Below are 16628 nucleotides of genomic sequence, written 5' to 3'. Positions count from 1 at the left end.
ATACTTAATTTACTTTTTTCAGTATGTTAAAAACACTTTATTAGAAACATTCAGGTATCTGTGCGTAACAAAGTTTTAAACTCCAGGAAGCAATAAAAAGGATCCCATATTTTCTCCGATTCTGTGATTTTCAACACGTCCTAATAGGATATGACCCATTTCAGCAGTTCTTTGAGGAGAGCCATTGTAACTCCCATAGCAATCTTCAAAATTGTGGTTGCTATTTTGGCTCAGTTTTTGCCAGAATTTGTCCCTGTGCACAGCAGGATTCCTATCCCTTTGGTCATTCATACCTGACCCAGCTTTGAGAAGCTCTGCAGGTTTTCTAGAGAAGCATTCCTAGACAGTTGCCATGTATTTGGCTAGAGAGTTTATGGCCAGAATAAATCAGTAGATTAACATCACAAAATATTACTCCTGCACTTACCCTAAGGCATGTCTTCCAGAAAGACATGCTAGGTGTGCCTAGCTCAGATGTTGACATCTACATTGTTACCCGGTGATCTGTTTTAGTGGATGGAGATCTGGACACAAACAACTGGGGCTAGAGTTTGGTTCATGTTACCCTAAAAGAGCACGTTTCTCTCCACTGGTCTATAAAGGGAGCTCTTGTTGATGAGTTTAAGTGCAGACATCTACACAGCAGATATCTGAAGTTAGGATTTATCAAACCTAACCTAAGTGACGTCCAGGAAAAAAAACAATTTCCTTTATTGTTAATAATAACCGTAAGTATTTAAATACGTGCCTTATTTATCATTTGAATTCATCCCACATAAGCTTCCAAGCCATGATTCTTGATAAACTCCTGATGAATAGATTGAGGAGCCTCAGCAACTTACATATCATGGTCAAGCCAACTCTTCATCTTCTCTTTGTTGAACAAGACAGATTGACTTAGAAACACCTCATCTTAAGTAATTTCCCCTCGTCCTCAAGTTACATCTTACACTTTTGGATACTCTCCCTCTCCAGTTTTTCAAGCCAGAAATGTGGACTGCGATCTGTGCTCACTCAAACTGTATCTAGAGACTCCTGCCACTGGCTGACAGCTAAACTACATCTTTACAGAAGATCTTCACAAAAACTGTTGCAGAAACCTTGCAAATGTAGTTGCAGAGCTGCAATTAGCAATTTGCTGCCTGGAAGGAGAAAAGAATTAAATATACAAAAGAGAAAATTGTGATTAAATATACAAAAGAGCTCTTTAATCTAGAACTCCAAACATACAAACAACACGACAGTATCTCCAGTCACTGGAGATGTGGCCGTTGTGCTCGGGATACACATATATCCCAGACAAACTACTACTTCCATTCTCTGTTCTCCTCTTTGACCACAGAGCCTCATGCTTTTCTTTTCTCCTGCCTATGTAACTTTGTCCTAATTTCTAGCCCTGTCCTTATCCTCTCAGTACTTTGGGTCAGATGCCTGCCTTTTTCTTCCTGGTTTGAAATCCGCATCTATGGTTCTGGGTCAAGGAGAATGTCATGTTAAAGAGCAAAGTGCTTAATGAGCATTGCTGCATTTTTTTTTCTTTAACAGCAATATAAAAATATAAGGTAAGAAAAGACGTTGTTAGGTACACTGAGTTGACTACTGCTATTTTTAAATCCCAATAGAGGATTTTTTTTCTAGAAGATATTTATTATACAAATATCATATTTACCAAACAGCCAGGTTGTGGACATGCACCATGACTTCTTTGTGGATTTTATTCAGTAGAATATAAATTTGCTTTTTGTGTCCCATTGATGCCACATTTCCCTCTTAAGTTTTTCAGTACTCAGCCTGTAAAAATTTTACTGCCTTGAGCCTGTTGGCTCACATGCCACATAACTCCAGCCTGGCAGTAATGAGTAAGCCATGGTCAAAACTGCTTACTTCATAACCACTGACAGTCAGCAGATGCGAGCAATTCTCTGACCCCTGTGAGGATATAAGGTTATGGCTGGCTTGAATACTCTTCCTTTTTTTCCCCTCCAAAAAACAAAGGTTGGTTGTACCATCTTCTGATATATTCAATGATGGCTGTCACAGAAATAGAATCCTACCAAGTAGCTTTCCCTCTCTCCTTTATGCAAATACATACACATCTTACTCCTTCCTTTTTTCCTACTGCCTCACTTCCTTCCATCCTCCTTGTTTAATTTAGTTTTATAATGAACCTTTTCCAACTCTCTTGTGTCTCTTTAGGGATGGGGAAAAATGAGAACCGCCTCGCACATTATGCATGTGATTCCATAAATACTATGCAGTGACATGAAGATTGTTTTTTTCACTCTATATTTTTCTTCCACCCAAAGCCAAGTTGGATCTGCAAGAGCAGATCAGTTCAGGCTTAGCAATGGGGAAACAAAAGCAGGTGAGAACAAAATGTCTGATCAAAGATGTAAATTAGTTTCTGTAAAATAATGACAGATTAGGATTTTCCAGCCCAGGAAAAAGAGATGACTAAAGAGGAGTATGATGGAAGTCCATCATACCAGACACAGAAAAGTTGTAAAAGACCAGACTTCAGCCAACACAGGAACCAGAGGACGTTATTCCAAACTAGCCATTTGAACTCAACACAAGGACCGTGGATCTTTACACAACATCTGTGTCAGTAGAGCAGCTCTCCAATCACAGCGATCTGTTGTGATGGCCAGAATTTACATTGGTTCAAAAGGCAACTGGACTATTTTATAGAAGAAAAACAAACACTGTCTCACAATGCCTCTACTGGTCACAGTACTACAAGAAAATGCCACTGTGTATTTGCTTTATTTGCTACCTGGTTGCTAGCATTGGTCACCAACAAAGACAGATGATGGACAGACAGTGGATTTTTGTTTGAACTAATGTGTCCTTCCTTAAGAATAAGGTAACCTTGAGGCACATTTGCAGGTCAAGGCGGGTTTGTGAGTTTGCTATGCTGGATTCAGACTGGCTCAGTGCCTTCTCATGGTGGGAGAACTCTCTGTTCTGTGGTCTAAGGCAGCACAGATACTTCAAATGAGCTTTTTCAACAAGGTAGTAATCTCTTTAACAGCTGTGTAACAGCAGATTTTCCATTATCAAAATTCAAAAGCATGTTGAGTTATATAATTTCGTAACTGTAAGACTGCTCAGTTTCAATTGCCAGGGTGTATTCAAGCACTGCCTACGCCCAAACATGCCTAAATAACAGAAAGCATGTACAAATGCTTCACATATTATAACCGTATGACAGTATGTAAGCTTTGCATTCACACAGATTCATTTGGAGAAGGAGTGGGGGCCATTTTGAGATGCTCCAACATTTCTACGATTGTAACTGCAGTGCAGAGAGAAGCTCATATCTCAGTACTTTGCTTTCAGAAAATTTTGTACCCCCTTGTACAGAAGTCTACATACATATTAAGACCTGGGGTTTGATTTTTGAAAATGGATTGCCAAAACCTACAGGATCTACCTGGACAGGCCTAGCTTATCTTCCAGCATCCATCACCCAAGCATGCAGGCAACACTCCTCTCTCAAGTCCTAGAGGGTTGTCTGCTGAGTGAAACTTTTACTCATGATATTTAAGAGGGGAGTGGTGCACTGAACAGTGTTATTGTCTACATGAATCCACTGGGAAAAAGTATATATAGCTATTTTTTTCCCCTCTTTTTTATTTTTAAGAAGGTAGTTTGCTAAAAATAAATATTGTTGGAGCAGCCCTACTGCTGGGTTAGATATTTAATCAGAACAGGCTGATGAATTAAAAATACTCTAAATTCATATGCCAAAAGTATTCCTGCTATTCAATCAACAAGGTGTTCTAATTGGTGGTGTCGCAAGAGAATGTGTTTTTTTCCTTGCCTGTTTAACTTTTTTGACTTGAATTTGACATCTTTTCCTCCCTACTGTCAATACTATGGTAGTGCAAAGACCTGGATCCAAACGTGTCTTTGCAGCAGCAAAGTTTTATTACATCCAAATCAAATTTCTCTGAGACATGAAAACTATCTGTGGCAAGTAATATTGCCCTCTGTGCTAAATAACAACTTTTCGAACTCCTGCCCTGCAGCAATAGGAATACACTTCCTCCTCCATTATTAAAAAATAATTTAGTCCCTTCACAGGAGAAAAACCCAAACAAACAGGTTGAAAGGTACAGCGCAACAACAACAGAAAACCTCTGAAATGTTTTTTTCTAAGGAATTAGCAGGAATTAAGGAGATACTTTCCTCCTCCTTCCTGATTTCTGCCCCTCTAGCATGGCCCAGTGCAGGCACAGCATGTCATTTGGTGAGAGCGCAGCCTCTGCAGAATCCTTTCCACTTATCCAGCAGCTGGACACAGCCCTGATCAAAGTTACATTTCTCAGCACAATCCAGCAAGTTCATCCAGCCAAAAACCAGACAACAAAATCTTTAGCTTTAAGCCTCACAACAGCTTTCACAAACAGAGCAGCACAGTGCAGTTCCAGAATATGAATCCAATTGCTCTGCCAGCAATGAGTTCATTGCAACAAAACATAAAATGGAATATACACAGAAAATACAATACGTCAGCTTTTAAAAAAATTTCTATCAAATACAGGATGCAACCAACTCTCAAATATAAGATGTGGATTACTTTCATAACTCCAACCTCTATGTACTGTAAAATGAAGGGAAGTTTGTTAAATTTAAGAAGCTGAAAGCAGCAACAGTCTTCAGTTTTTCAGAACCACACTCAAAGTCATTATTGAAATTAAGATCACAGCACAACATAAAAATCAGGCAAAGCAAAAAAAGTTAGTGAGTCACCCCATCTTAAAAGATTCAAGAGCCTCCGAGCCTACAGCCCTAGAAATGGAGAAGGTATGTTACTTTTCTGCAGCTTAACTAAACTGTTTTAAAAATTATTTTGAATTAAACAGATGCTAAGCGTGTTTACACAAGACTTATTTCAAATTAAGAGTTGTTTACTTGAATTTAAGCTGCGGAAAATACATTTTTAAGCCAAACTGATAGATGCTATTCTCAAAACGCAGTGTTTACACAGAGCTCTGACCAGTTAAGCATCACCTTTCAGAAAAGCAGCATCTCTGCGCAGCCATACACCTTCCCCGAAAAAAGGGCTATGTGTACTCCTGGCTTTTCCTTTCCAAAAATCTTCTTCCCCCACTCTTCAAATACATAGCCCCATGCTCCTTACATGTTACCTACCAACTTCCCTACCTCCTGCCTGTGCAGAAAGAAATCGGCTCCAAATGAATGCATCCACACTGTACGCAGGGTAGGGCCCGACCTCAGCAGCTTTGACCCAAAGAGCTGTAGCTCTTGCTCCAAAGGAGGGTACGGGGGGAAGCAGACGGCTGCAGACAGCACCTACCTCCCAGCTGATACCACTGCTGGCTGCATGAGGCTTCTCCTCTATTTTTCTCCGGCATAAAGACAAACTACTTATGGCTAATCTGTTTAACTTCAAACTGTATCAAAGGAGGGAGTTGTCATGCAGTCAGATATGTGACAGCAGAGAGCTAGAGCGCACACAGCCTCTCTTCCTAACTCATCCACATGGGGTCTTTACAGGAATAAACTCTGTATGAGAGCAGCTCTACCCCTCAGAGCTTACACCTTGTGGCTACTCTCTGCTTATCAGCCAGCATAGAACATAACATGCTCCTCAAGCTATTTAAGATGGAAAGGTTTCTCAGAGTAATTTTATTCATTTTTACAGCTTGGATTAATATGCAAATTATTTTTAAAAGGGAACAAACATGAAATGACAATTTAAATGAAGGGAAGGCAATAAAAATATAGCTTCTAGCCTTGCTAGAAGGTCTGCTTTTTTCTACTCTAAGAAACCTAGATACATGCTTCAACTTTCTGTTGGTAACAAGTTTCAGTATTAGTCCAACCCAGGATGTGTGCTTTACTAGGCTGAAAAGAAAAAAACCTTGTTGACACTAATACAGACCTTGAAGCAAGGACATACAGAGAAAATAATTACCAATGATTTTTCTATTCTTGTGACCAGGAGACTCAAATTGCAACCAGGACAACATTCATCTAAATAGCATTACTTCAGGGTTTTGGGATAGACTTCTACATTACGAGCCCCAAATGTAGTTCTAGTAGTGAGCACACATCTGTCAGTCCGCAGTTGTGAGTAATTACCACAACAACGTGCTTGGACATATACTATGCTAAAGTGCAAACGGGTGCACATTTTTGTGCATGAACATATATCCTCTTTAGGGAAAAGTTTGGTCCTGATAACTTAGAATGTCTCCTCTCCTCAAATGACTACGAGGAAGTTGATAAAATCCATCAGTTCCTTGCACAGATGCAAATAACTTTCTGTAGTCTGAAAACAGAGAGTCACATTTTGTTAATATGATGAAAGGGTACAAGTTGCCAAAAATGGTTGCAACGATTTGTAGCAAGAAGCAGGCTGACCAAAATAAATGGCAAAAGCCAAGACATAAGCTTTCAGGTCTGAAAGATCACGTTCAGCTCTAAATTAGAAGTAACCCAGACTTAGAGTTAAAAGTGCTGAGAGTTGCTCTGAGTTTATCATAACTCAATTGTGTTAATCATATTAGACAACCTGAGAGCAAAAGATGGTTGGCACACATGGTGCAGGGAGGGATGCTGGCAAGTAGAGAGCAATTAGACAGTTAGCCCCTGCAGGAAACGGAGACAGGTAATTACTACCTTTGAACACTGAAAGACCAGAGGGGCAATGTAAAGAAAATCGTAATATAGCATAAAACTAATCTCTCTACTGTGCCCATGATTTTATTCATCTAGTAATTACACAGTTCAGTTTACCTCATTTACTGAAGATATTTTGGAAGTGGTCTTGAATCCTTTACGTAAAATGTCCTCATAGTTAGAAAAGGTCATTTATATTTTTCATTTCTTTCATCCAAATTAAATTCTTCAGGGCCTAAGCAAGATTGTTACTTGACTCTGGGTCCCTTCTGAGTAGGCAGATGGGGGGAGTGAATAAGCTGGAATCAGGTAAAGGGATGTGAAAAGCTCAAGTTCAGATGTAGTAACATTTTCCCCAGTGAAAGCACCATAAAACAGTAAGCTGGCCTGCAAGATCCTCTTGGCCATCACAGAGGGTGGTGGGATGGGTGGATGTGCCAGGGAACGCCACTGACACATATGCTGCAAATCCTAGCTGGATGTGACACCAACACTCCAAGAAAAATACTTGTTACAAGATCACCATGATGACCAAGTTGCCTTTAATATTTAGTCCCCAGATGCTCTCACTGTCCTGAGCGCAAAGCCACTCTTGCCTACAGTGCTAATGCAGAAGTCCTGTAGTTGAGTTTTTGGGTTTTGTTTTCTATTTAACCTCTTTCAGCACAGAATATGAAATGGCACCCAATAATAATCATGATTCATTTGTAACACAATGTCTGTTGTACATAATCCTGTGCGTTATTATTGCCCCAGTTTGCCAGTGATAAACACAACTAAGTTATACGATATTACCTGAACTGAAAATGCTGTTAACTAGAAAAATAAATACACGATGATTAATAAGTTTGCTGGTTGGCATTTAATATATCAATAAGCATGCCTTATTTCCCTCAAAACAATTTAATTATATTTTGTCCAGATACAAACTCAGAAAGACTGTACTTATAAAAAAAACCCCAAACAAATAAATCTTTCAGCGCTCTTCAGACTTCACATTGTGCTATCACAGAAGAAACAACATTTGAAATCTAAGCAGCGTTCAGGTAGAATATCCCTAAAACAGAGATGAAATGGTATATCAGCCATTTTTCTGGTTAGAACAGTGCCTTTTGTTTTTTTGGTTTTTTTAATCCTATCTTCCATTTGGTTTCATTAAGTGAAGGAGAAAAATCAAAGCTAGCATCTTTGTAATCATTCAGAGCCCATGTAGCACATAACTGAATAGCAAAGGCCTTATGAAGTAAAAGCAGATGGACTACATTATGTACGTGCCCAGGCATTTTAGGAAAGTATAAGAAGAATTCCTGGGCAGTGGCGACCATAGAAAAACTTGGTTCTCTTGTGTAAACAATGTTTTCCCCAACAGCTGTATTCCCCTTCCTGTTTATTCTTCTCTCTTGCAGAATTCTCTCAGTTCGGTCACATCTGTATTTCATTTATTTTTAAAAAATATTTCTTTAGCTATCCTCCTAGCCTTTTCAGATTATTAAGGCTGAGGGAATTTTCCAAATCTCATTTCTCCTTTCACAACCTCTTCTGTTTACATTTTTACACTTCATTTAGGTTCTGAATTCACATAATGATCCACACGGGTTAGGGGCTTTGCCCACACAGACCAGTTTGCAGGGTTAGAGTCTTCATGTGAGCAACAGAAATTGTCTAGGTAATCATCTTTTCGATTTGTGATTTTAAGACCAATACACAGCAGAACAATTAAGTTAAAAGAGTGTTCAGTTGTTCCTTTCTATTTTTTTATTAAATTTCAATATTACATTTAATGCTTACACATTTCTATAATTATTAGACATGAGAAAAATTCTTGGAGTTTAATTTTTATCACATCAAATTTGAAAGTGGCTTTTTAATATTGGGGCTAATAACAATTATTACATTAAAGTTGGGCTTAACATTACTACTGATTTAAATCACGGATTTTTTTTTTTTTATATATATTTGTTGTATTCTGTTGAAACATTACAAGTTCTGCTAATTATGTGAACAGACATTTTTAGGATGTGCCTGCCTGCCTTTTCTTGAAATAAACAGAAGTCTGAAACTGCAGATTAAACAACTAAACTACATCTACCTTTTTTTATTTCAGCTGGGTTACATGAGACAAGGTTGTTAAAAAAAATATATTGTATCTGTAGTCTAGCACTTCATTTTATTCTATTTTACAGCCATTTTGCTGAGTCTCACCTCCAACTCTTCTTTCTTAAAAATAACTGAACAGATGATGAACCACCTCTCAAGGGCAAGCATCAATCTCTGGGAGGAACTATATTCTACAAGCAATACCCCTTAAGATGATGTAATCTGTTCCAAGAAGCCTGTTTCTATTTTTAACTGGCATACTCTTATTATGCTTTTAAAAGGGCATCTCCATTACAGATTGTCACTTTGCTTTTAACCAAGTACCGATCATCAGTGATATTTAATATACATGAAATGGCTTTATCTTATTGTTCACCCTGATTCTTACAAATGGTACTTGAAATGGTAATTTAAAGTCATAAGACTATAAAATCCTTACACTGTGAAGAACATTTCTGCTAATGGTCATGTTTTCAAAAAAGGTGCATCTTTCACAACTGCCTGAAAAATGCTTGCACGTTTTGTATGTAAAGTATCTTGGAATGTTTTGGTTTCTCCACTTAATGTTACTGAATTTGACGTTGGAGAACCTGGCAAAAACATTACAGCAGAAACTGCACAGAGAAAACATGCTCAGCACTGAAACTCCATCTGCTTTTACAAGGAGAGACAATAATGACAAAGCAAAACCTACAGTTTTATATAAAAAGCACTTCTTTGTGTGTTTTGTTTTTCACTACCATAATTTCCAGGTAAATCATTAAATTAAACATTTCCAACGCCATATGCTTTCATATTAAAAAAACACTTAAAAAATAATGTTCTTACTGCTATTCCCTACCAGAATGAAACCAAACATACTCTTGGTGGCACAGGCATGTCACAAGAAGTGATATGTGTAGGTGTTGCTTATCATCATATTGTAAGAGCATGCTGTTATCTCTTTATCTCTGCCATCACATTGCTACACTAAGATGTGGATCTCAGAGTGCAGTGTGACACTGTCTTACTAATTTTAGAGTACGCAGCTATCTTGCAGCGAGTATTATTGGATCTCCTGGAACCTCACCTATTAATCTAATGAGCAGCAGCAATCTAAATCAGCAAACAGATTGGGGGGGCAGGGGTTTTTTTTAAGGAAGATTTTGAGCCAAGAGTGATAAAGATGGACTATCAAAGTGATAGATTTTACCATCTCACATTCCTAATAGGTATTATGAAAGCCAGCATTATTTTTCACATTATAGTGCCACACATATCTAATGTGTGGTCTACTAAAGCTACTCAGATCTTTCTGACATTTCCAGAGCAAAACAATCAACATCTGCTCTCTCACATGCAAAGGCCTACATTTTGTCACCTAAGGGCAAATGCGCTTTAAGTTTTCCAGATGAAGTTAACCTTGGAAATTAATGTGGAAGTATCACCTAAAAAGAAACAGAGACAATTGCAGTCTACAACTTTTTTTTTCTTTTTTTTTTAATTTTTAAAAACCAAAGTTGGTAAACAGTGATGACCATAGCTGGCTCTAAACATCAATCACTTACACTGCTATTTGTAACTATGGCAGCTGAGAGACTATTGATTACACCGCTGTGACTGCAACTGCCAAAGACATTTTTCTTTGAGTCGCTGGTATACTTTGCTGCTTGGAAAACCGAAAGACTTTCCAGCTCAATATCATCTGCAGATGTAATTATCTTTAGCACATTTTCTTTTGGTTGACTTTTTAATAATTGAACTAGAACATCACCAATATCCACAAAACTTCTAAGAGTGTCACCCTCAACTTAATTATATTTATTATATGTAGAAAAACACTTGGAAAATATATTACATATGCACGATTTTGTCTTGGCAGGAGGAGAGTTTAGTTGATCTTTAAGTATTTTCCATCTTTATATTCTATGATCCTCTCAAACTTTGTTTAGTGTCCCATAGCCAATATTCTCAACTCTCAGCTCCTGAGAGCTCTTATTTTTCTAACAAAGTTAAATTCTTTTTTCCAGTAATCGCTCATAAGGAACTGCAACAACCCAGATTTGCAATTTTTTCCTACTAATTGAATAATTTGATTAAAAATGCAAAATAACAAAAAAATCAATCTGTAATGTTATTTATAAACCTGCATTGTTTACTTACTCTTCAGTTTGTTAGCCTCTAAATGCAGATCTCATTTTTTTTACCAGGAATTGAAATTACGTTTACATGGATGGCAAATGCCAAGTCTGGTCTTATTGCAAAAATCAGCATCATATTTTTCTCCTTCCCTAGGCTTTTTACATTTTCTCAGCTCTCCAAGAGTTTTCAAATGTAACAGAGAATTAAAAAAAAGAAATCCTCCAGCACATTTCCACAGTGCCTCCGGGTTTGCAGGGCTGTTTGCAGCTGATGTTGATGGATAAGTGAGTAGCAGATGATGCTGTAACATGGTACAGCCCCTTCATCATCACACAAGTCAAAACGCACTCATAGCAGGCAGTGCTAGTAGGCAAGGAGACAGCAGGGGAACAGAGATGTAGGTCCCGAGCCTTCCCTGTAAGGCTGCGACAGATGTATCTTATCCATACTTGCTGAGATCTTTACAACGAATACATATACTTCAGCATTTCCCTTCTGACCAATGGATTTATTTAGAACTTCATTATTCCCCAGCTGTCCACACAAGCTTTAACTTCTATTTCTTAGAAGATATTTAACAGAGAACTTGCATAGATCAGCCACTCCCTACATTAGTACATTTATAAAAACAACAGTTTAAGCTATTGTTATATCATTACGAGTTCTTCTTGTTGAACTTTCCTTTTTCTCACTGCCTTTCCTTTTCTCTTGCCAGATTTATCTTTAAAATGCCATTTAAGGGTATTAAGTTTGTTTCAAGTATAGAGAGTGCTACAGCTAGGAAGAACTAGAGATAAACTGTGCCCAAACAGCTCAGCTGCAAGCTCGCAAGTTTCTCGACAGCTGCATGCAAAGTAACAGCTAGGCATTAAGGGTCCTATAGTTGTTTAGGATCTTCTGGAGAATATTTTGACAATTCTCATCCATGGTAGGATCTATTCCACTTTAACAACAATGAAGTAGTTCGGGGCTCTGCACTGAGGGGTAGGGCCTTTCTAATCTTCCAGAACAAGGAGGCCCAGCACAAACCATGCTACTTGTTCCCCTGGCAGACCCCATGGAAATATATTGATCAAAACCCAACTCTTTTTCCAGACAGTAGCCCATCTAATACATACTGTTTTACAAACTCAGATATTTATTGCTGTAACATCCAAGTACCATAGAGATAGATGCAGGACTTGCACTGTATTCCAAGCTGAGGAATCTCATAGTGTTTACAGAGCTCTGCTGCAACCAGCCCATGCATCACTCCTTACCCTTACGCAGCTTCAATCTATTCTTTCTCCCATCTGAGCTTCATTTGGTTCATACAGAAGCAGAACTCCTAGGAAAGCAGCTTTGGCAAAGCAGAGAGGACTAGACAACAGGGAGGAACAGAGCCCAACCCTCCAGGTACCCAGTTCTCAGTACACCGCTGCAGTGCGGCTTGTCTCAGGGATCCCAGCATGGCCAGTGCATATTTACAAAGCTACTCCAGCTTTGGTTCAAGCCTCAGAATGAAGGGGAAGCAGAGAAGTAGAAGAATGATGGAAGCGAAAAACAAATATAAAAAGGATTAATTTGCTCTATCAATGTAGCATGATATATATCCTGCCATGTCCCATATGCAATTTTTCTTATAGTTCGCCTAAAGGTCAGCATGATAATTTTTTCAGCCCTCACTTTTTACTTGTTATGGGTGGCACTGTAATGTCTAGGTTTGATAAGAAAGTCTATATTGCACTGTATAAGCATCTGAGATAGCTTAGCTAAGTAAAATTGAACAGCAGAGCCTCTTCTGTGTTCCTGTAGGCTGCACATGGGAGGCTGCTGCCCGGTGGCATAGCCTATCACTCTGCACACTGGCATGTTCCTTCTCAGGAAATACATGGAAAAGCTTAACTTTTTCAGAGCTGGAGGAAGGACACTGGGGGACTACCAGCACTTGGGCAATTTGGTCTGTATTTTTACAACATCACGGCAGAGCTGACGCTATAGCGTACAGTCACCAGACAGACAAACCAGCCTGGATTTAACAACCTTAAAAACCTGATCAGTGGTGGAGAATTTGGTAAAGAGGTATTAACTCACTCAAATTCTTTTAAATATCACAGCATTGCCAAGGCGCTGTTTAGATTCTCTCAAGCAACACTTCAAACTCTGAACTTGGGATGGAAGACCTCTATATCTAGAACAGCACAGGAGTGTCCATAAAAACTGTTAATAGAAAAAAAAAAAAAGAATGAAGGTACACAGCATTTACAGGTCTCTGCAGGCAAAAGTAAATACTTCACCTGTTTCTTTGGTTTGACTCAAGTAGCTACAATCACATGGATGTCTTCAAATAACAACACAAAAAGGCTGTTCTGCAGTGTTCTGGGACACTTTGAAAGTGGTGGTATTGCTGGGTCTCACATATTTAGACCGATGCCTTGAGAACAGCATTAGAAAATTCTTTCAAGTACCTCATTGTTTTGAAAGAGAACTACAAAAATGCCAATGTTTTAACTCAGATTTTATCAGCTCTGAAAATACTGACTCAACTATTGATCTTTTAGCCTGAGCTATTCTGAGGGAAGGTACAAAAAACCCATCTGGATTGATTTAGCTTTGGTCTCCGAAAACAAGTACCATATCTGTATACATAATGATACATTTAGGATTACATTATAAAAGGCTACATACTTGAAAAACAGTCCCATAACCAAGTGATATAAATACTGCTGATGCACTAGGTGCATTAAAGATCACTAAACCAGCACTGTTTACTTGAAATAAAAAAGATGTTTACTAAAGTAATACTTAGGATTTTTACAATTAGAAGTCTGAAGAGAACTTTCTTTCAAGTGCTCCAACAGGATCAGCTTCATTAACTACTTGCTGGTGTTATCACTAGATACGCAGCTCCAGATCAAACGCTTCTCTCCGGTGATGGTATATTTTAGAACCAAAAGCCTTACATCAGTAATTATGATATCTTTCTCAACACAAAACTAGCATGACTTCTTAAATAGTTGTTACAGATCCAAAATAAGCCCTAAAAACCCAGCATTACACTGCCACACTATGGCACAATTAAGATCTGCAAGCAAGACTAGAACAAAAAGACAATAAAAATAACTCCTCTACTTTAATTATTTAGGACTACAGTATCCACCATTAGTTTTGCTTGCCTACTACATTTGTAAAGCACTAAAAACAAACTGTTGTGTCTTGTTCAGCAACAGCTATCTAGGTACATTATGCTTGAGGATTTTATTTTTGTAATGTTATTTTTTTTGTCCAAAATGAAAAAAGAAAAAGTTTACTTTCTGCAAGTGTTAAAATCTTCAAAGAGTAGTTTGATATGCCTGTTGCACAGATGGGATACGTAGGGAAGTGGATACCAAGGGCATTTCTTTACTGTGTCGGCTACGAAATATAGAGCTTTTTGTTCTCTGCATTACAATGTGATCTGAAAGGTTTTCAGTTGACAGCCAGTTGGGGAAAGAAAGAAAGGTTCAAAAAACCTTCTCCAAGTTTGGGGTTTTTTTTAAACTATTTGAGGTAATGCTACAGAATTTTAGAATCTACATTTATTATTTCTTTGTGTCAGAATATAACACATTTCAGACCTAGAAATATTTCAAAATATTTAGTCTTTCCACATTTTTACTACTAAGGGGTGTGAGAGCTTTAAAAAAAAAAAAAAAAAATCTTATTTTTGCTGACCTTGAAGCACAGCAACCCAAGATGGCTGAAATTTCACATCTAACTTTTTAACTACAGCAGCTCACTGTACAAAGCATACGTTATTTTAATTACTTTGCCATTTATATAATTTATACCTTCCATAGCATTTGTTTTGCAAGAAAGCTATAAATCATTTTTGTATGACCATTACCAGTACTGCTTTATTAATTCTAACATTCCATTTTTTAAGTGTTTTTCTAATAAATCAAACATTATACATATGCAATTGGCTGAGGCCAAGACATACCAATTATTTTACCTGCAAGAACTTGCCATTATAAACATTTCCCACAAGGCATAATAAAACACATGTCTGGTGCCACAAGACTCACAGGAATATCCTGTACTGAAGCATTAAATAAAGCTTAGATGACGAGCTAGGGTTTCATTTGTTCCATCCCTTCCTTAATTGCTATTGTCACCACTTCAGTTTACAAAAAATGGCATAGCCTAGATGCATGCCAGTCCTTTCCCGTTAGGATGGTTTATTCAAGCTTTTAAAATCCCGAATTAAGTATCTTACATCTCCAAACACTTTCAGTCACAGACTGCTGAAGCCATCAATAAACAGGGCTTCTCTTTTGTACATTACCTGTCTCTAAAACACACACACATGCATATATGCACGTATACTTTAATACAATTTCTGTTATTAGGCCTCTGCTTCCAATTATCACAAATTTTCTGTAAATTTTTTTACTGCCTTTAGTCAAAGCACAAGCCACCATGTTATACCTAGGATCCTAACTCCTCCTAATAGTCAAGATTTATAGACAGCAAATTGTGAACGTTATACTCTTTAACAAAATCGGCTCTAGAGCCTCACACTAGCAAATGTGAAGTTCTCATGAGCATTCCTGAACCAACTGGGACAGGATCAGTCCAAATAAATTCTGTACTTGCACCTGGTAGCAAATCTGCAGACTATCACCTAGGACTTGTGACTTTTGGAAGCCCTTTGGGAGGGGAGGAGTATAGCAAACTTGAGTGACACTGAATGAAGACGATTTATGGAGAGTGCATTCTTAGCAGCTGTAGTGTTTAGCAGTTGCCCAAGAGCCACGCTGAACTGCACAAGGAACTTAAAAAAATGAATTCCAAATTTGCAACTTTTTGCCAAAATCCAACAATAGCCAATTTTGAAAATGTTGGTCTTTAACTGCACCCAAAAATTTAGCAGCAGATACTACAGCGTTTCTGTTATTCTGTACTTTTTAGTTGCAAAAATCAATTTTCCCTTGCCTGACTGACAGCAGACATATCTTCTTCCATTAGTCATTCAGGTATCACAGCTAACTATTTAAAATTAGATAACCTTCTTTAAAAATATACATTATTTAAATTATAAAGATTTAGGCTGAAGTTGAATAGACTACTGAAAAATGTTGTTTCCTACTACCATATCTTTCCTTACAGCCCACTCTGTGAAGGATACTATATTCCATATCAAATTAACTGGAGTTCTGTCACATGGAAAAGATTAGTTACGATAAATGGCATCCTTAGTGCTGCTGAATTATGTCTTCCTCAGAAGAATCAAAACCACGCTTCATTGTCATTCATCAGCCATCCCCTTCTAGGAAACTACAGGAAACTTCATACCTTCCTGAACTTTTCCATCTGCTTATAAAGATCTGGATCCAGCTCCTGAGACACATCTTTCATCCAAAGTAGAGCTCCTCTGTATTCAGTCCGATACTGTTCCATTCGGTTTACTGTCAGCCATGTGTCTGAGATGGCTCTATATCTGAAAGTCTCCACTTCTTGATATAATCTACTCAAAGGAGTACGCAATGCTAATCTGGGGGAAGGCATGAAGGAAAGAAAGGAAGGAGAGGAACATGTTAAAGAAGTTGTTCCACAAAGGCCGATGGACTAATACAACTACTGACATTTTACTAGCAATCAAAAAAACATATACAGCCAAAATAGTTCACTTACGTGCTAGTGTACGTTCAGATGGTTCTGCACCTTGGTTGGGGGTACACATGAACAGGGCAATTTTGCATAAATATTGTGTTTGCAGCCTTCCTATTCAAGTA

At 38.0% G+C, this 16628-nt stretch overlaps 1 protein-coding gene across 1 annotated transcript in view; it reads right to left on the bottom strand.

Annotated features, from left to right (window-relative positions):
* ICA1 (islet cell autoantigen 1, 69kDa) overlaps positions 1-16357 on the bottom strand; it is a 39591-nt gene extending 23234 nt beyond the window's left edge. The window contains exon 1 of the mRNA XM_009326107.1: positions 16189-16357. Coding sequence (XP_009324382.1) covers positions 16189-16293 — 105 coding nt within the window. The 5' untranslated portion in view covers positions 16294-16357. The remainder of the gene's footprint in view (positions 1-16188) is intronic.
* Positions 16358-16628: the final 271 nt, after the last annotated feature.

The sequence above is a fragment of the Pygoscelis adeliae genome, unplaced genomic scaffold (assembly GCF_000699105.1).
Source record: "Pygoscelis adeliae isolate BGI_AS28 unplaced genomic scaffold, ASM69910v1 Scaffold15, whole genome shotgun sequence".
Taxonomy (NCBI): domain Eukaryota; kingdom Metazoa; phylum Chordata; class Aves; order Sphenisciformes; family Spheniscidae; genus Pygoscelis; species Pygoscelis adeliae.
This window is presented reverse-complemented; position numbering and strand designations above follow the sequence as displayed.